Raw genomic sequence first — 21,681 nt, forward strand, 5'->3', positions numbered from 1 at the left:
TGTACACTCCCAAAAATTATACAACCTGTTACAACCACAACCTGCTGGGCTCATCCTCCCTCCCCTTCAGCTCATCCTTGGCTGGTCACGGTCAGATCCTGCTGTCACGATAGCCACCCACCTCCCAGATAAGCCATCAGCAAGAAACAGATCCCCCCAGCTAAGTCGCCAGCAGTGTTTGTAGGGCCCATAAAAATCAAGGTTCAGCAGCCTGCCCAGTCCAGACACTGAACTACATTGAGGCCAAGAGAAGAAAGACTTGTTCAATTTGAAATCTGAACAAACGCTGAGCAAATCCCCTGTATTCACTGCGATGTGCCACTCACTAGTGAGAATCACTTTTTGTTTTCGGAGGACCAGAGACGCACATCAGGGAAATAAAAAAAGCCCACACTGCTGCCATTGATTTACTAGTTCTCTACAGATGCATTTCCCCCCAACTCATCTGGAAAAAGATCCAGGCCAGGCTCGTCGCCCCCTGAAAAACAACTGGTGCAACCTTGACTCACACCTCACCTCAACAGCAGAAACAAAAACCTGAACCGCACGAAAAGGGTTTTCATAATTAAAGGCAGAAAGACAGAGAGACAGATGGGTCAATTCACAAGTTTTTCCTAGTGGAAGAATGGGAAAACTCACCCAATTGCTACGTTTAGTTACTGCAGCTTCAAAGGATGTGATATGGGAGGCAAGGGGAGGGGGGGTATTTTTGTTTTTGCTGGCAAACACTAACCTGTAATTTAAAAACATCTGGAGGAGCTTTTATTTGAAACAAAGAGATGAAACTGTGGGATACTTTCAAGGAAAAGAAAGATGAATTAAAAAGAACAAGTTAACAGTCCTCCTCTTAAAAGCCTTCAGTACAGAAAGGGGTCTCTCTTATCACACCATGGGAGTCTCTGACTTCAGAGATCTGTAATTCAGAACAGCTCCACATTTAAGGACTGTAGGCTCTTCACACGAACAATTAGCACAGCACTAGAGCTTCACAAGGGGTTCGTTGAAAGAAAAACAAGGCAATAAAGTTTACAGACTACAAACAGACAAACAGCACATAATAAGCTGTTGATTTTAAATATCATGTAAGTCTGTCTGTGTGTCAAACTCTGTATGTTGAAAGAGGTAAGCAGCAGTAAGAGAGAAAAATATTTCAAGGCCAAGTTTATAGTTAATGCAAATTTTTGTAGAGCTCAATGAATAGCTGTTCAGCTGGTTTTATCAGAAAGGAATTCAGTGGCCGAGGTGATTAAATGGACTAAACAACTGGATAATCCCCCCACACAGCTTTATACTGCAACTGCGGCAAACTGGGTGAAGCTGAACATCAGCTGTCTGGATTGTTGTGCACATAGGTAGACTACACCGACGACAAAAATAAAAATTGGTAAGTCCCTCCATCACTGTGCTTTGGAAATCTCACTTTATTTCTGAGCTGAAGTGAGATTTTTCACAGCACAATGCACACTCGATGTATTTTCTTCTAGAGCTAAAGTTATGAAAAAAAAACACGAGAGAACAAGTTTCTACCCCATATAAACTCTAATGAGGCCTGCTTGCCAGACCTGATTAAAACACACAGAAGCTGAACAGGAATTTATCACCGATTCCCACTCAATATAAACAATAATCACTTCCAGAACACAGAAAGATGCTTTAAAAAAGGAGCTTTTCCCCCCCGTTTACTTGGTCGATTCTGATCCGGCTTTTCTTTATCAGTCTTGAATGGGGAATATTTTCCAGGGCCCTTGCCGTGTCTGTAGTGTGGCCCTCTAGTCTAGGGGAAGCTGGAGTGCTGGGGCCCACTGTGACAACCTGCTGGATCCCGGTGAATGCACATCAATTCACAAGCGACAAGACGGCCACATACCTACTCCTCTATCCACCTTACTATCGGAGTCCATTCCGACATTTGGTCTTCAAAAGATTTTGAAAAAAAAAAAGGTCAGCCAAGATTTTTTTATTCAGCGAGAATTACAGGGGTTCAACTCTGTTACTGGGTGTTTATGTCACTCGCTCCACAGTCTGCTCACGAAAGCAACAACAACCAGAGACAGACTGGCGTCTTCACTTGGCCGAAAGGAAGCACTAGGGGCTCTTACCAGACATCCGAGTTGGTGGTGAACACCCCATCTTTCAGCGATTCTGGGGACATCCATCGCACTGGCAACAGGCCCTTCCCTCCTTTCCGGTAATAGTCGGTCTCGTATATGTCCCTGGTCATGCCGAAATCTAGAGCAACAGCAGACAGCCAACAATGAGGTGCGTGCAGCTGCCTCAGCCTTTGGAAAAAGCTGTCCAGGCAGGATACCGGCTTAGCATTTCCTTCAATAGACACACTGGGTCGCCGTGTGTACCTTGTGTAGCACACAGCACTGCTATATTTGTCCTGTTATCTTCAGCTTTCCCCTTCTCCTCTTTGCTGGCCTGGTCCTGCACCACAGGCCTGACACTACACCACACCCTGAGGTCTTCAGCTATCGAAGAGTTTCATTTAACTACAAACCCAGTGACCCTGCTGCGTTGTTGAAGCCAATACTCTCTCAAGAATGATGATCAATAAGCTACTAATGACCACACTGGGTTGAATGATCTCGTTTGTAATCTCTCTTATGCTCACGCCATTCTACAGCACGGTTCCGACCAGATACTTTATTTCTCTGATCTCAACCGGCAGGTTGAATTAAGCCGTTAAAGACGGATTAAGTGAGACATCACCACCGCATCTTCGAAAAGAGGAGCACAACGTCAAGATCTCACCTCCGATCTTCACTGTGAAGTCTTCAGCCACCATGCAGTTCCTGGCAGCCAGGTCTCTGTGCACAAACTTGTTGGCGTTGAGATAGGCCATGCCATCTGCGATCTCGCCAGCCATCTGGATCATCTTTTTAAGAGGGGGCAGCGACTGGCTTGCAGATTTCTGGGACACAGAGATATTGGAAACTCAGATAAAGGGCTTTTTCTGCTGGTTTCCAGTGGAAGATCAGAACTGTGAAAGCGCACGTCACCACTCCTCACAGGGTTTAAAATCACTCCAATACCAAGTCTGTGAGCTAGAGCCCATGACCTGCTTCGGCTAATCACTCCCAATCAACTGTGCTTGCACTTCACATCTCACTTTCTTCACCTGATTTCGTGTACCAGGTAAAAGTAACTAATTACCATGTGTGCGGATATGCTCTCCATATATGGTTCAGAGAATATGACCACTAAGTACTATTATATATAGCCAGTATCTAGATCACCCTGCAACTCCCAGCTGGCAGCCCACTGAAGCTCAGCAGGTGTGAGCCTGGTCAGTACATGGATGGGAGTTAGTGGGGCCACCCTGCGGTCTGTGTGGGTCCTTATGCCCCAGTATAGTGACGGGGACATTATACTGTAAAAAAGGTGCCGTTCTTTGGATGAGACATAAAACCAAGGTCCTGACCCTCTGTGGTCATTAAAAATACCAGGGCATTTCTCGAAAAGAGTAGGGGTGTTACCTGGATAAATTTCCCCCCTGGCCTTTACTAATCATGGCCTCCTAATAATCCCCATCTCTGAACTGGCTTACTCTGTTCCCCTCCTGATAGCTGGTGTGTGGTGATCCTGTACAGCACTTTGAGTAGAGTGTCCAGAAAAAGGCTATGTAAGTGTGAGGGTTATTTATTATTACATCACAACTGGAACAGGGTTACAGAAAATCCTGACTTTTAATTCTGTTTTAGGAAGGAAAGAGTGGTTTATAGCTATTGTTCGTGGTGAAGGCGATGGAGGTACCTCTGGAGAACGTAGGGAACGTAGGTAGCTCTTGAGGTCACCTCGGGTCATCAGCTCCATAATGACCAAAGTAGGCTGTCCTTGTGATACCACTCCGAGCAGCCGAACCTGCGCCAATCGAACCACAGCAGAACAAGCCATCAGGACACCCTTCAGGCAAAGTCACGATGCTCATTAGTACCGCAAATCACCGGCACATCCAAGAACGGCCATCGCAGTGCAAAGAGGATCAGGCCCATACAGCACAATTTAAACAAATACAGAGCACCAAAAGAAGTCACTGTTGGAAAATTAAATGTTCTGGGAGTCATTTTGAGCAACTGATCATTTGCGACTGAAGCAACTTGGTTGCACGAGCACCAGATCGCCTCAGTAAGAGTTGACTGGGCACAGACAATGAGGTTAATACATTTCAATCCTGGTAAAAAAAAACAAGGAAGGAAAAAAATCGACCTTGCTCATATTCCAGAGAGTATCATCTTTCTGCTACAGACATATTGAAGGTTGGACTAAATATCAGGTGGACTCGCCAGCAGTGGACCCAGAGTCTGTGTGACAAGGTTTTGTTCAGACTCCAGGATGAGCGCGTGACGCAGACGTGCAGAGTCAGTGGCTCTGCCGAGGGCTGAGGACGTGACCGTTATGTCAGACGCCCCGCCTTCTAGACTCGAATCCCGCTCAACGCGTGGGATGACCTGGGATAACGAGTGGGGCTTCTGGGGCTCATGCCCGCGGGCGTCTCGGCTGGGTTAGAGAAACAGGACAGAGTCCCACAAGACACCATCTGCAACCTGGCGCAAAGCGAACACTGCAGACGTTCAGCCTGTATATCCTCCAGCAGCAGCCTCACACACTCCTAGCCTGCAACCTCCACTGCAGAACCCCTGCAGATCGACCCTGCTCATGACCAATGCTAATTAGCATAACAAATAATGGCATAAGATAAGAGCACTTTATTGGCCATATACAGTTTCTTGTATCAGGAAGATACAAGATACAATTTGCAGACCCCAGCTTGCTTTCCATTAGAGACAGGGAGAGAAGCTTGGGGTCAGAGCGCAGGGTCAGCCATTTATACAGCACTCCTGGAGCAGCTGGGGTTGAGGGCCTTGATCAGGGGCCCAAGGGAGTAGGATTCCTCTGCCGGCTGTGGGATACAAACCGGCAACCTTCCAGGCACAGGCGCAGATCCTGAGCCACAGAGCCACTGCACCACCCATATCTGTTCAATACCGTATTAGTGCACCTGTTCCAAAAACGATCAGTAGGAGCCGTGTGACGTTATTGCGGTTCTAGGCGGTGTGGTTCTGTTGATGCTCAGCAATCATGACAAAAGGGCACAGCGTTATTTCAGATTTACACGGCTTCACCCTCCTGCATGACGAAGCCCGTTCGTTTGCAAGTATGCTTGCAATTATTACACCACTGTTGCCTCCCTCGTGGAAGACGGAGTCGGCCGGCGCCAGGGTGCGTGGGCACGCAGAGCAGCCGCGGGCCGGCCAACGCGGCATGCGCAGTGCCCCGCACTCACCACATGGTGGCAGTTGAACTCCTTCATGACGGAGGCCTCATTCAGGAATTCAATGCGCTCCCTCATGCTGGCCGACTCGTTCACGGTCTTTATGGCCACCCTGGTCTCCGGCTCGTCTTTCACCACCCCCTTGGCAATCCCTTCGTACACCATCCCGAAGGAGCCTTGGCCCAGCTCGCGGCACATGGTGATCTTTTCACGGGGCACCTCCCACTCGTCGGGCACGTACACTGCGGAGGACAGGGAACATGCCATCACAGTCACTCGGAGCCTTTAAGGAGTTTAAGGGCTCCTGGAATCAATGGAGCAGTGGATGGGGCACCGGACTCCCAGTTGGAGGGTCACGGGTTCGAATCCAGGTGGGTTGCAGCTGTGGCGGCCATGGCTGCGGTTCTACACTCACAGCGCACCTGTAAACTCCCTGGTGTACAAGAGGCCTTTACAGGTTGTCACTGGAAACGAGAGCTCGTCAGCTATTGGTGTATCTGGTTAAAACAGATGCTCCGTTAGCTCACAGAACTTGTTATTATTGGAACTAGAATTTGATGGTCAGGATTTAAAGTGTTTCCTTTTTTAATTTATGCTCCAAGTTCCAGATATGCCCTTGAAAGATCAAGACAACTGACAAAAAGCAGCACCCAAAATCAGAAACCATGATCTTCAGATGAAAGCACAGAGCCAGAGGGTTTGGGAGCACAGCTTCGATTCTGTGCGAAGTGGTAGTCACAGCCCTGCCGTGTCCGACTTCCTCCAGACAACAAGCGTGCTGTTGTTACCAGCTGTCTTTTGAGCAGAAACTAAGATTAAAAAGGACAATCAAGCATCCCCCATCAGCTCTGGCCCGAAAGGGTGAACCCCTGTTCAGGACACTGACTGAAGAGCCCCCATTGCCAGTTGCAGGTCAGAGGTCAAGCTGGAGCCGACTCAAGGGCGGCGGTGACACGACTCAACTGGCAAAGCCTAACTGGGTGGCACAGTGATAGAGACGAAAAGAAGACAGCAGGCAATTCCAAAACAGGATCATCCTAAAATCACAAGATGGTGGTACTGGTCAATGTTGCTTTTGTATTCCTTGGAAGCCACCGGCTGAACAGGCATGTGGTTAACAATAAAAGAGCCCCAGCTGACGATGACTTGTAATACACTGCTGCAGAATTATTACCAGCTAGGAGCTGATCCTCAGAAACTGGGCAGTGAAAAAGCACACAAGGACATTGCCTGCAATCTGAAGTGCCTCATTTGTTTTCTGGGAAAGCTTTAGCTCGAAGGCATGAATCTGACACCACCATTCCCAGCCCCACACTCACTCTCAGCAGCGCTGAAGTACTCTGGGTTGACAGAGGCATACAGAACTCCGTTCCCAAGCCTGTCACTGTTCCTGGGGAAACAAGATCACATATTTAGGACAGGCTGCTTGTTTTTAATAGTGTACAAGTGGAAAGAATTTACACTGAACAGAATGTACACTGTTACCCCTGTCAAAAAGTTTTGCTAGTTTAATAAAAGCAGAAAGGCTTTCAGCCCAGAAAAATAAGGTCTGTAACCTCATGTGCCTCCTGATATCTGCAAAATATTTATGTTTTCAGCTTAATAAACCCTTGCTGAGAAAAAATATTCCTTTAATATTTGTTGCCTTTTGTAACACTGTTGTCCCAGACAAAGAATTCCCCAGCGTAATCATACCAACATCAGAAACACTGTAAAGATGAGGAGACTCTGTAACTAAAAACAATCCCAGAACTGTATCCAGCTGTTTCTTGAAAGATCCAAGTGAGTCACCTTCAACAACATGGCCGGATAGTTTGTTCCAGAATCCCCTCCTCTCTCTGTAACAAGAAGCACCTCCTGTTTTTAGATCTTGGCACACTTGCCGTTTTGCTGCTTTTTCTGAACACTGGAGAGATTCAGTTCCTCTTACTTGTGTACAACACTCCTTTGACCAGGATCTTCTGAATGTGTTCTTGTTGTACTCAGTCTGATTTATCATCCCTTTTCTAACTATTCTTTTCACTGGACTTCAGCAGTCTGAGAGTTATTTGTATTGCTCTGTAACCAGGGAGTGCTACAATCTTCAGAAGGACATGTCTGGCTACTACACAGGCAGCACTATGTTGTGGGGCTCCACATAAACTGCCCATGGTTAAAAAATGTACCACACACTTAAAACCTGGACCCATTTAGCACAAGGAGAGCGTGATCGTGCTCTTGGTATGGCTTCCCGGAAGGTGGGAATTTAAGAGGAAGTGTGACGTGTGACTAAAAAGTAACTTAATCGTTCAGTTCTTGTTAGTTTGCTCCTTTCGGGCCACAGAGAAAAAAAGCTTCAAGATTCCTAAGCATGAGTCTGAGATGAGCTCTGCGTGACTGTGACCCGGACCAGGAAGAAGCAGCTTTCCGATTGCAGATGAGATGATGGGATGACAGCCACAGGGCACAACTTTTGGTTGGTGCCAATCATTCCTGTTCTTTGTCCTTCCAGTGTTCAGATGCCAAGTCTTTGGAATTCTAACCGGAGGTTTGTCAACCTGCCTGTGCTCCAGGACAGAAGCACCACTGCTTTGGTCCACAGTTCTGCTTTGCAAGAGGACACATAAACCTGGCACTAATGTGTGCCTAACGCCACAGAAATGAGACGGGGCAGCAGGCATGCCCAAATCTCTGCCCACAAACTAGCTTTGGCATACTCACCTCTTCTTGTTAACCACAATGAGCACCACCACCAGGACAGCGATGCCCAGCAGCACGATGACGGGAATGATGATCATGAGATAGAACATGTTCTCGTATTTTGTGGCTGCAGAAAGAAGAACAGTAGCCAATATTAAATTCTAGCACAGTGGTAGCTCCACGGGACCTCTCCTTAATATCAGAAAGTTCTGCATGCAACACCAGGGACTCATCTCTCCGACCTGTTCTGCTGAGCGGTAAGTCTCTGTGCATTGGAATGCTGTCCATTTGAGAAACACAACTCAATTATTTGAAAAAGCCACTTTCCCTCTGCTTTTTTGCTTTTTCCTTATGAGCACGTGCTTCCTGTTTATGAAGTCAGCTACGTCTCTCAGGTACAATATCAATGCTTTGAAATCCAATCCCACCATTTAATGTGCAACACAACACTGGACAAAGGCAAACAGCAGCACTCGGGGTACCACAGGGGTCACCCGCAGGCACTCATGTGGAAAAAGGATGGATTTGTTATACCCAACCGACCCATTACATCCAAGTCATTTTATGAGACTGTTCTATAGCTATGGCTCCCACAGTGCACAGGACAATAAGAACCTGCAGAGTTTCTCCTAGAACTAGTGCTGGAGATTTGCTTACATTTAAATGGTATTTTTCTCAGATTAAAGAAATCACTTAAAGGCACAACGGAGTTGTAGCTTGAGTTTCCAATACGTTGGTCATTCCATTCTTAAGATGCTGCAGAAGTAGTTGGTAGGTGAATAGCTGCTTACTAAACTAAAACATTACATTCTTGATGGTCTGCTGTACAAGAAACAAGCTGATAAACTGCACTGCTGATAAAGCATTGTAGTATGTGTGCTTGGTCACACGCAAAAACTAAAACACAGGTATAAACAGATCACACTGATCTCTCAATGGTGTAACAAAAAAGTTGAGGACAGCACAGCATTTCAGAGAGTGATTCTCTTCATGCACTAGGTATGCATAGCACTTTTGTGGGAGTTTTGTAAATCCTTTTCACAATGATCTCTCCCAACAGGTACGACCAATTTCTAGACATTAAAGTATTAATGTGAAGTTATCAAAGTGACTTCAAGAAAGCAAAGATAAACCAATATGCCTCAGGTGATAGTGGCTCGAGGCACTGCCAGATTACAAAATCAAGCAATTTTAATCAAGAGCCATCCAAGCGTACATGAGAAGCTCCTCTCTAACCTCCATCGTGCTCTACTACACAGCTTGCAAGAGGCTGTCGAGCCAGAGGAATCGCTGCCGTGCTGCTAGAAGATTATGGCCAGCCACCCCCTGCTCTGTCCTGGGGTCACTGTGCCAGCTCTGTGCCACACAGGGAATCCAGGTCAAAGCCAGCCAGGGGTATTACCACGGCAGCCCGAACCGCTTCTGTCTGGGCTACAGCCTGGCCCAACCCGCGCTCTGGACTATGAACGGTCATGGAGAAGTGTTGTTAGAAACCCAGACGGCTCTGGACCGGATACCACTCACTTCAGTGCGGCCAGTCCCGAATGCACTCCCTCTGACTAAGTCTCGTTCGTCTGTCAGACACACGGACACATTCACAGAACGTGCTCCTGTTGTTGGGACAGGGAAAAAAAACAACTCGGGCAGCCTTGCAGTGTCCTTACGTTTGGCTTGCACATAGAAGTTCACGGCCTCAGTCCATGATCCATTTCCAGCCAGAGAAGTGGCCCGCACCCGGGCAGAATAGTTGCCATGCCCCAGGTTCGCCAGTCTGGCTCCTCCGTGAGCCTTGTAATGCTGCCGGGAGACACATTCGTGTTTCTCCATCTCAAAAGAGAAAGAGAAAACTGCGGTCAGTCACGTGCTCTTACCAGCAAGCCAGGGATCTCATAGGAGGGGTTTAGATTTGGCTGCTAAAAGCAAATGGTCAAAAAACAAGGGAACAAGGACGCAATATTAAAATGTTTAAAAATTCCAAAACTAAATAATTTTCAAGGATACAATTTTGCATTAAAAAAAACGGGGGGCAAATACAGAGCATGTCCCGCTATCCAACTACAATTCGTTTATGACTGATGAGCTACTTCATGTGGGAATGAAATTGAGGCAGAAAGAAAAAAGCTTCGGGAAGGAAAGGCGGCCAGTGTGGTTTGCCTCATTATATAGACCTTCCTAGGCACTCACCTCCGCGCCCTGACGGAACTTATACTCGTACATCAGAACAAGACCATTGGGATTCACTGGTTCAGGCCACTTGAGCAAAACACTGTCATCCTCGCCCTTCTCCCATGCCACCAGCCCAGGGATGTCATCAGCTTTGTCTGAAAGGCAACAAAATAAACCGTACAGTTGGAAACGTTCAGCTCTGCAAACAAGAAATACCAGAGAAAGAGATTTAGAATCTCCTCTTGCCTGTCCACGGTATTAGGCAACGAACATGAAACATTGCTAACTGAGCATCATGAGCCCCATGAATAGACCATATCTACGACAGGCAGGAGGTTCCCATCATTCTCACTGGTCAGAACAGCCCCTTAGATCTCATTCCTTCTGAAACCCAGTGGTGCAACAGTCAGTTCAGTCTCGCCCACCATTGCCCTCGTCACATCCTCGGCCATTCTGCCACAGGAAGAGATGGATTTGGGCTGCAGATATTTCCAAAACTGAGGAATACGTGCCACATCTCTGAGTTTGAAGGTGGTGAAGGGAACAGGGCCACTGACTTTCACACACCTGAACATCAGAGGTTTTGAGCACACACAGTCTCCAGATGAAATGTTGTATGGGTTTCATTAGGTGTCAACCAATACTTCTAATAAATGCAGACTGTAAAGACTATGAACAGTATAAAGAGTAAGGATTTCACATTGACAAAACTCTTGATGTCTTGATGTAGCAGAGTTACACTAACAACATCCCATACAACATTAATGCGATTACTTATTAACGCAGATTTATTACCACATTACAATACCCTTTGTAATTGTTTAGCGACAAAGATTTGAGTTCAGTTAAAAAACAGTGGCTTCCACTTTAACATGTGAAGACAGAGAAATCTTGGTGCAAACACCGGGAGACACTGAAAAGCTTGAAGCAGAACTGCAGATTGTGTTACGCATGTGTTGCTCCTGGAGGGCCAAAGTAGTGAATATTTTTATTCATTCAAAGCCGTTTAAAACACTTTTTCTTTCAGAAAAAAGAGGTACAGGAGATTTCTTTACGATTAGAGCTGAAGAAAGTCTGGAACAAGCTCCCCAGCTAGTTCAAAGGTAGTTGTAAAACATGTCTTCAAACCTGGAGGGCAGTGTGAACATGCCCCAGTTAAACGAGGGGGTCCAGGTGTAACCCGCTACAGCAGTCCCCCCACCCCAGTGCACAGGGGCCTCTGTCAGCTCTTGGGGGGGCAGCGGGAGACGGCCGGGCAACTGACCTGCAGGCTTGGTCCTGGAGAAGACGAAGGCGGCAGCGCTGCAGTGCTTGACCTCGTGGTTGCAGGCGTGGATGTCGATGCGGTACACGGTGAAGGACTGCAAGTGGGAGATCTCCGTCCATTCCCGCCCATGCACCTTGGCCTCGTAGAAGGGATATTCCCGCTGGCTGGGCTCCAGCTCCGTGCCGTTGCCCTCCGGCCCCGTGGCGTTCCCGCCCATGGTGCGTGGCAGGCTGGCGTTGGCCACGGCGAAGATGTCTCTGCGCCGACGGTCCGGCGGCCTGGGATTGGGTGGAGGAGGAGGCGGCAGCAGAGGGGCAGGAAGAGGGAAAACGCATCAATTAAGAGCTGCTGAGAGTGACGGGAGAAAGAGACTCAGGACGGGTCCCCCAGGGAGAGAGAGAAGGCAGGAGAGGAGCAAGCTGGGTGAGAGAGGAAGAAAGTGGCGAAGACTACAGGCTACCCATCCACAGGACGATGTGACAAGAAATGTGATCTCAATTCATCCTTTCCCTTTTCTGCAAAGCCAGTCTCTTAAAACATACAGCCCCCCCCCCCGCCCGCCCAGCACTCTTCAAAACAGCCGAGGGAGCAGAACACAGGCGCCAGGAGTTTTACAGGATGCCGATCTCTGCAAAGGACTTGGCTCTCAGGCTGCTGTCAATACCTCTTCCATCGAGGGCGTTTGGCAGGAAAAGATTACTGCTCCTCACAGTGAGAAATAAATCTGGTTTAAGGCACTGCCCATAAGAGGTGTCCCTGATAATGCCACTCGTTTCGGCGGCTCACCTTCTCTGTAAAAGGGATGGTGATTGAGAGAGAGAGATGAAAGCAGGATAAGGAGAGGCACAGCAACAGTTTTGCTTGAGGTAGTGGACTTGCGACCAGGCGCGTCCTGTTGGTACACTGACGACTCTCGCACAGCAGCAGCACAACACCACCGCCAGAGCTCTCACTGACACAGCACAGTGCCATCAACACCAGTCCAGTCACAGGTCAACAACGAGCGAAGCACTACAGTACGTACAGCCTGAACTTTACACCACATAGGAAAGATCTTACCTAAACCTCTTACTGCATCGGACAGTGCTTCCAACATAAAGAGAAAGGCACAGACCACAGGGAAACCGCATAGGTCAAATGGCGAGGCTCAGAAAGAAACTAATCACTCTGTGCCCCTTGTTTCCTGGGTTGCTCCGTTCTCCACTATGAGATGTTTTATTGCTATGCAAATGAATCATAGTCCAAAAGACCGGTGAAGACAGACCGTGTGGTGTCTCTTTAATGAGCTGAGCCAAGCACAATGTCCCCATGTGGACAAAATGTCACCCCCACACTCTTAAGAAATGACAACCCCAGCTCTAAGCCCCCGGCACTGCGGCGCTGTTGGCAGGGCACAGGCTGGGGCAGCAGCCAGGGCTGGCGGTCTCCTGCTGGCTTGCAGTGACACTCACCAGTCCCTCTCCTGTCAGGCTCTGTGGAGTCAGCAGCGAGTCAAACGACAGGAGCACGTGTGTGTCTCATTAACTCCCAAGGGCTGTAGATGAACAGCCGAGTCTCAACGCTATTACCACTTCTGGTCGAGGAGGCGGCGCAATAATTAATTGAAAAAAATTATGTTTTTTTTTTAATGCACTACACCATGTGGATCATCGTTTGTCCAAAACTCGTTACCCAATTTAGAAGACGTCGCTCTGGACTCGGACATCTGCACAGCTGTAAAACGGGCAGGAGCAAACTAGAAGACACGAACAGAGATACGCCTGGGCATATGAGCCTGCAAAGAGCCAGTGAGGCTCCCAGGCAAGCCGGTCAGCAAGCAAGGGGCCGGCGCAGGGGTGGGGGTCTTGGGGGGCCGGCACGATGTCAAGTGGCCATGTGAACTCGAGCTCTTCCGTACACCGCAGAACGGACATTTCGGCAGACTGCTGTTCTGTTGCTCTCAGAAACTGCACCAGTAGATGTGGGGCGCCCGAGTGCCCTGCCTTATAGTCGGAGGCTGTGCATGCTGCAGTTTACCCCCCTGTCCTTCCAGAGCCCCCAGAGCTCGGCTGTGCAATGAGGTCACCGGGCACGGGGGAGTCCCTATGAACCCAGAATGAGCTGCCTCTGTCCCCACAAGGCATGCTCGCCTCTTCTCCACCTCCTGAACCCGACTGCGTGCCGTCATCAACTGAGACGGAAAGCTCTGGTAGGTAAAGAGGGAGTTCATTCTGTCCAGAGCTCTGGACTCACAATGCTAGCCTTGTCCCACATGATGCCATCTTGCTGTAAAACACCGGGATCGGAATGCAATTCATTTTGTTTAAATTTGTATTTCTCTTAAATGAAGGCATTAGCCATGGCCTCGGGGAGAGACGAAAACATTTCTTTTAAAGCACACAGAAGGACAAATGCGTCACCATAGGGTCATGCACTAAAGTATGGATTTTAGAAAAGTTCCCTTTAATAGCCAATTGCAGAATAAAAAAAATACTTTTTAGAATCTAAATATGAAGTTTGTAGACTGATGATGTGTTTTTCAAACTGCAGGCATAGGAGGTCAGAAAGGGTCAGATCATTATTTACAACCCACACATGACACATTACCAATCCTTCTGTATCAGTGGAGGTAGATATACAGCATTGCTTTGCTGGGCACTGGATTATTCTTATTAGCATTTAAAGCTCTCATGCTTTCCAGAGGTGCAAGATGGGCTCAGGTCTTTGACAGTTACTGATTATTCTACTGGCAGTGAAAACAACCCTGAATAAAACTGAACAGGAACGAGATGGAAAAACAGAAAACACAAAAAGGTACGCTTTTTTGTGGCATCCTCTGAAATGTTAGGGTGAAAACTGTAGTTTAGTGAACTGGCTGCCTATGGAACGATGAATAATATAAGGGGATACTGCCGTCTACAGTATCTTCCTGGGGCGGGGTGAGGGGCAGTTTTGCACTGGCTTGGCAGAGCAGGACCATGCTTGTAGGGACCTGTGAAACCAGTGTCAGTTTGGGCTCAGGCCAGGAAACTGCTAATGACAACCCCTTCCCTTCGTCACACTCCCATCCATTAGAACGCCCGACATGCCTCACTTTATGTCTGTAGCTCTACTTCTGAAACGCACTTCTCAAAGCGCTCCGCATGTGAACTCATTTGTTACCTACTATGGCGTCTCGAGTTTCCACTTTCCGCGTGAATTTAAAAGACAAAGTTCAATTAAACAGATTGCTGGGCGGAGCCCAGCGGGAAAGGCAGCTGTACGGTCCGGGCTGGGCGCTGACCGAGGCGGGAGGGGAGTGTCCAGCCCCTCCTGCTGCCGAGGAAACTGGGGCTGGGCGCGGCGGGACACACGGAGGCGCGTTCGTGTAACCCAACGAAACAAAAGCAATGAAGGTATGAACACCAAAAGCAGAAACACTCAGTGAGGAGCTCACTCCAGACGTGCCACCACACGGAGACGGACGCCGACAGAGACGGAAGCAGGGCGACCGCCTCAGCACACACGCCACAGCGCGGCCTTACCTAGCATCGCCTGTAAGAGACGTGTAACGATTCGCTCTTTTGGGATCTCTGAAAAGATTAAAACATGGTCCTGCGTTTTATTCCACTACGGGCAAAATCCAGAGAGAGAAACAAACACGTGGAAGACGGACCGATGGACATTAATAAGAAGGAACGCCAGGACACGCTGACTCGGGAAAACAAGCAGGAAGGGGGAGGTGTGACATCAGGATACGGGGGGGATGCAGATAATGTAAGACAACCCGTGACTACAGCAACACAAGACGGGATGTTCGGATACTGTACCTGGGATCTACAGCCTGGGATTTAAGACCTGCGGCCAGGCTCGTTCGTGGTTACGAAAAACCGAAATCGCCCAATCAAATCAGGCTTTCCAAATGAGTAACTAGATTGGCTGGCCTCTCACAAAATGGAGATATAAAATATAAAAAAGTTGGAACAGCTTGCAGGAAACCTGCTCAGTGTAGGACAATAAGCAATGGTGCCTGTATCGCAGCCGATCTTGGGGATACGGGACTATGGATGATGTGTCCATATTGTAAATACTGAAATATTATAACACTACATCCAAAGTCTTTGTCTCAGTGTTCAGATGACCAATATAAGGGCCAAACAGAAAGGGCTAAGTTTTGATTTTCTTTGAAAGTACTAGCAACAGCGCTAATTATAAAATGACAAGCATAGAATACAAAAACACTGGAATATCGATTTGTTTCAGTTATTGACATCCAGTACTGCTAGCAATAGTTTATAAACTCTGGTTAGTACTGTATATAACTCAAGAAGGATATTTGTTAAGCCACACGCTGCCCTATTTCACTGCTTGAGAATGCGAAAGGCCAGGGCAGCGAGCTCTGGGCCTTTACTCCAGCCTGCGCCCACAGACAAGGGACAGGCCAGGGTCAGTCCAGCCCTCAGACACAACCTACAACAGCACCGGGAGGGAAGAAGAGAGAAGGTTAAGCAGCCGGGAGTGACCCCCACACCGGTCACTCCTCCCCCTCGCAGACAGATAACTGAAGAGTGAGAAAATACAACACAGGGTTTAGTCGGATCTTCTGCTTGTACCTCCAGCCTCACGTGCCTGTCTGGGAAATAACTGGTGAGAAAAGCGCAGTCTGAGAGTTTCTCACACAGCAGCTGCCCCCTAAGCATCACCTTCATAGTGTTTACCAGAGATGCCAAACTAATCAATCCTACAACCCATAAAGGAACATCCCACAGCCTGCTTCATTTATCTTGGTGAAACATTTACCCTGGTCAGCGCGCCGAGAGGGACACAGGTGAGGGCACAGGGCTTGTTTCACAGGAACTCGGGTGCCTGTGATCTAATTACCGAACTCCATGGCCCTGGCCCTGGCCCTGGCCCTTCGAGCCAGTCCCTGAGTCGCTGTGCACTTCAGCTGCGTCATAATGAAGGGAATCAATTGCAAATCACCTTAAATAAAACCCCTCTTACGTGTAAACAAAACATTAAGTTATTTGCACAAGAAAATAATTATTGACAGCATATATATTAGTGTCACATTTCAATCTTATGTTTTGTGCACTGTATTGTTATTAACATTGCATTGATTGTACACATCTTGTAAAGTCCACTGGATGTTGTATGTATTATGCATTGCACTGTTTGTATTGTTGTCTCTTTATAGGTGGACGATAAAGTAGATTCTGTTTTAACTACTCAGGAAGGATAAAAAAAAGACACTTAGCTCCACAGAAACAGTTTGAGATGCCTTCTCTAACTTCATACACTTCTTAACTTAAAACCAGCATGTGTATTATAATTGCAAAGCGTGTAATGCCACTCAGTGGTTGAGGTCACCCCGTATTACCCATTTTTAGAGGTTTAGACCGCTTGATTAGTTAAGTGAAAAATTTAATTAAGGTCACTCTGCTCCTCGAGAATTTTCAGAGAGCTGTTCTACATGTTCTCTGAATTTTAACAAACTGCTTGCTTAATCAATAACAATTAAACTGCCACAGCCCTTTTAAAATTTGCTGCTGTAAGGGGGACATACAGTACAACAGTTGTTGGACTGCAGCTCTTCAGGACTAAGGCAGGAGACTTCCGGTTTACAGTATTTGATTCAATGTGTTGTCCTGTATAACACAGAACGCCTTAGTCACCTCCAGCCCCCTTAGTTCTCCCTGAACCTACTTACAAACAGCCTAATAGGAGTGGTATATTTCTATAAATTATATATAAATACACTATCCAAATGCACTGAAACACCCAGCTTCTTCTGCAATGCTGGGTTGCCGCGAATATGAAAACAAAATCTCTTGGAACGGGGCAGCTATTGATGCCGATCACTTTATGCCAGGCAAGGCAAAAAAGGGAAAAAGTGCCAGGAATGGTGCAGTGCAGACCCCTACAGAAGAAGGGTCTGGAGTGTTGGATCAGCTGGACTACTACAGACTGAGTCTGTTCAGTTGCTCTAACTGATCGGACAGAATCTCAAAACCCCAGAAGGCACCGTCTCCAGACATGCTTCCAAGAAACAGCCAGCTTATTTAAAAAAAGTTCTGAATTACTAGTTTAACTTTAAAAAGTGCCTGCAAAATTACCGTCAAGCTGCAGCCTCAATGTGCACTCGTCAATCAGGACACTCGAGCCGCTGCTCCCACAACACGCAACTGATACACAACGTAAAAAAAAGTCTAATACGCTACAAAAAGGCTGAAAGCCAACCTGTCCGGCATTTTTCCAAAATCCCAGATGAGGGTTAACGAAAGATGCCAAAAGACACGAGCGGTTTGCTGTGTTCCTCCCTCAAGCAGCTGGAAGACGAAGCGAGCTCTGCCCCAGCGCTGTGCCCAGGAAGCGCTGCGGGGTACAGGCACAGCGTGGGCACCGCCGCCCCACGACCCGTCCCGTCTCGAGGGAAGGAGCGGGCTAGTCTGTGTGTGTCCTGGCGTGACAGACCCGCCTGCGCCTCTGCCGCAGCCCCCCGGGGAAGGGACAATGATGACATGAGCGTTGTCCCTCATGCCCCATCAGAATAAACCTAGCGTTTTCTCCCAGTGACACAGAAAGACAGACAATCAGAAGTAAAGAAAATGCTTTAAAAGGTGTTAAACGTGTTAGGCACTGCACGGCCTGGGTGTTTCTAAAGAATCCTGACAGGAATGAAACTAGTAACTGCAGCTGAGTAATAAAACTGACAAGACATCTGTGTTCCCCTGCCCTTTTGGGGTGCTGTTTAAAACTTAAACTACAAAAAGTGCGTTTCAACACAAACGCGGCTAAAAACCAAGATGATGGAAATGGATAACAATGGAAGCCCAAAGAGGACTCACTCCCTGCCCAGCGTGACCACCACACCTGTCCTCGTCTACACACAGCACACCCTGGATTTAACGGACTTCAGGTACAATGGACATGATCCGCAAAATCCCTAATGTCCGGCAAGCCTCCGGACAGCCCGAGGCAAAGCCCTCAGATCTGCTCCTGCCTGGCTGTTTTTTAATTTTTGTGCGCTGGCGCGAGGCGAGGACGCGGCGCCAGGAGCTAGAACTTCGGCAGTTCTGCGGTTCCACAGGTTCGCAGGAACTAGAACTAGGACGAAGGTGCAAAGAAACTGTGTCTGATATGACATTTCGGTAAAATGTCATGGGGACGCAACGTGGAGTGGATCGTTGCTGGTGCCGGAGCGTGTGGATCAGTAGGAGGAGACTGTGCATTCTTGGGCTGTATGGCAGCGTGCTGTTGGAAGGGAAATTCAGGCTGAAGCTCATAGCAAGCAAAGCACACAAACATCCCTTCCGCTGCTAGTTCATGGCTTTACAGTACATTATTTCTGTTGTAAAAATGTGGTACTACAGATTACTGATTGTTTTATAATATCTTATTAAAGGCACTGCACTGTATTTGCCGTTTTACAGTTTTCATTCATTACTGATCAATTATGGTGCTATGTTCCGTGATAGCTGGGGGTCACGATCATTGGACAGCTCTTCCCCCTGCGCCAGTGCCATCATGATGTTTACATACAGCTGCAAGATGTATGAATGATTTCATGCGGGTTTGCCAGCCCAGACCTGGGGCTTACAAGCAGAACTATGGGACACTCCTGCAATTCTTCACCTGCTGCGTACACTCGGGCTGCTTGTGCGGCCTCATGAGCCACCAGCCGAGCAGCGCGACAGCGAGCCCCAGAACAGCGGAGATTCCCAGGTGGGAAAGGCCAGACGAATCGGATCTCCTCAAGTCTGCGCTGGCTGGATGGAGGGGATCTTCCCTTTATTTCATTAGTATTCCAGATGGCTTTGCTGTGGATTTCCTGGCAGCCGCTTTGACAAAGGGAGCGAGTGCGAGGAGGGGGTGCGAAATGGGAAACATTTCCTCTGTCTTCAGTTTCCTTTTTTGTTTTGGAAATTGCAACTTTATTAGGCGCTCTGAAAGCCTGAAAGCACTCTGCCCCCAGTAAAGGCAGGCCGTGCGTTTGTCTTGGGGCTGGCGGATGTTTCTCACCTGTGAAATCTCCTCGACAGGCGGACTGCTGCTGCATCTGTCCAAGGATGATGAAACACCACGACAAAAATGTTGCAAGAATGTGGCTGACCAATACCATGTTGGTGTCAGAGTGCCTTAACCAGCATTGTAGTGGTAACAGAGCTTCACTCCTCCACGTCTTAAGAAATATTTTAACCGCAGGAGACACTTCATTCCAGCACAGGCACATTAAAGCGGCTCATCAGGATTTTCCAAAATCGCACAAAGGTGCCCAATAAATGAAGCCGATACAGGCTAAGTGCAGCGCACCTGGGGTGGTTACAGGTTAAACACAGACAGCCTGGCCTGCCGTTCACAACTGATGAAGTACAAACATTCGCAATGACTACATCTGAGCAGAGAACTACCACTTACATTTTTTAAAAATATATATTCTTCAAAGAGTCAAGATTCAGACCTTTTATCTATGCGTCTTCGACTATTTATTTTTAAGAGTAGCGCCCAATTAATATTTTGATTAAGCTAGTAATCAAATTACCTTAAAAGACACATCAGATTATTCAGATGAACCCATCTACTTTAGAGAGAAGAACTTTATTCTTTTGGTTATATTTTTCTTTAGAGGTACAGTATCTTGGTACCTCGGCCGCATGTAACCTTTGAAACGCATCTAGAATGAATGCCCATATTTTTTGCTTTTCAGCCTAGAAACTAGGTCTATTCAGAGCCTGTGTACAACATTTGCTAATCAAACATTCTGCTCAAAACATGCTTCTTTTAAAGTACAAGTGTTCATTACATCACCAAACAGCGTTCCAACACTAATAAAATTCCCACTACACCACTGACCTTAACTGAGCCATTCTGGGTCAGGATCCCAGCCCCAAGGGTACAAAACCAAACGTCACCAGCCAAAGAAGTCTGCTGCATAGGCCTAACCTCACCTTACTGAAAATGACATCCGAGTGGGAAGAAAAACACAACTCATCATGAAAAGATCAAAAGATCAAGCAGAAACCTGCAAATACTGATGTCATCTCCCCCAATGACCAGGGCTGAGAAAGGCTGTCTCCTTCGATTTCACTCAGGATGATCTCTCCCACATCATAGCAGGGGAAAGGAACACTAATCCCACAAGGAGGGCCACAGAGGCACACCTGGCTCAGTACAGAGACAGAGCAGTCTCGGGTGGAGAGGATGAGCTCCACCCTCCCAGTGTCACAGCACTGCCCTCTCCAACGCCTGAAAGCCAAACAGGGCAGCCACAGGCAAGAACTGGCCTTGTGCTACAGGGAGAGCTGTGCCCTGAGTTTACCCTGAAAGAGGCTCACATTTAAAACGCAATCAGTCTCACAGCGTGGGGAAAAAATGCTTTGAAACCATGAAACATCCATAGCCACTAGCAAGGTAAAAGATAATACAATACAGATGTCACTCCCCTGATATAAAAAACACTGCACCGTCCAAATCTAACGCTGAAAGCTCACCAGATGGAGTGCCTCAGCATTCCCATTAATTTATCAGGTTTCCTTTTGTTTTCCTAAATGGCATCCTAGTAAATCTTCAAGCTAAAAATATTTCGCCCCCAGGACAGTACTTCTGAACCGCTGAGAGGTGGGGAAGGGCAAAACAAAACACCGGATCTGAGATGACAGGGCTTTAAAAAAACAATCCCCGTTTCCCCACAAGGGGACACACCCTCACACAAGGCAAGAGGGCAGCCAGTCCTTGAAAAGGAATCTCAGATGGTTAGAGCTCCGCAGAAGCTGTAAGCAAAGAAAGCAGCTCAATGCTGAGAGTTTCCCCAAAAACCACACAGCCAATTCAGTGTGAAACACAAAGTTTTCGTCACAAAGGCTGCGCACCACTGTCGAGATCAGCACCTTAGTGTAAGTAGGGTTTGGATGTGAAGCACTGTGAGACCACGTGATAAAAAGGCACTATATAAGTGTACGTGTGCACTACTCCCCCGATCCCTTTGCCGTCTTCCAGGCCCCTCTGGTATACCTGGGTGTGAAGATGGAGTTATGCAGGAAGTTTTCAAAGACTTTGCGGTAGGAGGCGTCCTCGGCCTCGGCCTTCAGTTCGTCCACCGTCTTGGGGCAGACGCAGCACGGGCCCTTTTCCCCTCCCCCCGCGTCAGACTTGGTGGGCTTGGTGTCCTCGTCCAGGTCTACGGCCCCCGTGGCTGGGATCCGGATGGGGATTTTCAGCTCTGAGTGAGGGAGAAAAAAAAATCAACACCAGCATTCTCGGTGGAAACCCTGCCCAACTTCTGCGGGGTAACCTGCTGAACTTGAACCCCCATCTGGTGTCGCTGGAAGCTTTA

General features: G+C 47.8%; 1 protein-coding gene across 1 annotated transcript in view; it reads right to left on the reverse strand.

Annotated features, from left to right (window-relative positions):
• The window catches only part of igf1ra (insulin-like growth factor 1a receptor), a 142,738-nt gene that overhangs the window by 13,896 nt on the left and 107,161 nt on the right, over positions 1–21,681 (reverse strand). Inside the window, exons 10-19 of the mRNA XM_088920080.1 lie at positions 21,360–21,567; positions 11,388–11,668; positions 10,142–10,278; positions 9,622–9,784; positions 7,979–8,084; positions 6,598–6,668; positions 5,291–5,520; positions 3,760–3,867; positions 2,758–2,917; positions 2,100–2,229 (exon numbers count right to left, since the gene is read on the reverse strand). Of these exons, the coding sequence (XP_088776206.1) occupies positions 2,100–2,229; positions 2,758–2,917; positions 3,760–3,867; positions 5,291–5,520; positions 6,598–6,668; positions 7,979–8,084; positions 9,622–9,784; positions 10,142–10,278; positions 11,388–11,668; positions 21,360–21,567 (1,594 nt within the window). The remainder of the gene's footprint in view (positions 1–2,099; positions 2,230–2,757; positions 2,918–3,759; positions 3,868–5,290; positions 5,521–6,597; positions 6,669–7,978; positions 8,085–9,621; positions 9,785–10,141; positions 10,279–11,387; positions 11,669–21,359; positions 21,568–21,681) is intronic.

This window comes from Atractosteus spatula, chromosome 7 (assembly GCF_055471065.1).
Source record: "Atractosteus spatula isolate fAtrSpa1 chromosome 7, fAtrSpa1.hap1, whole genome shotgun sequence".
In the NCBI taxonomy this organism is placed as follows: Eukaryota; Metazoa; Chordata; class Actinopteri; order Semionotiformes; family Lepisosteidae; genus Atractosteus; species Atractosteus spatula.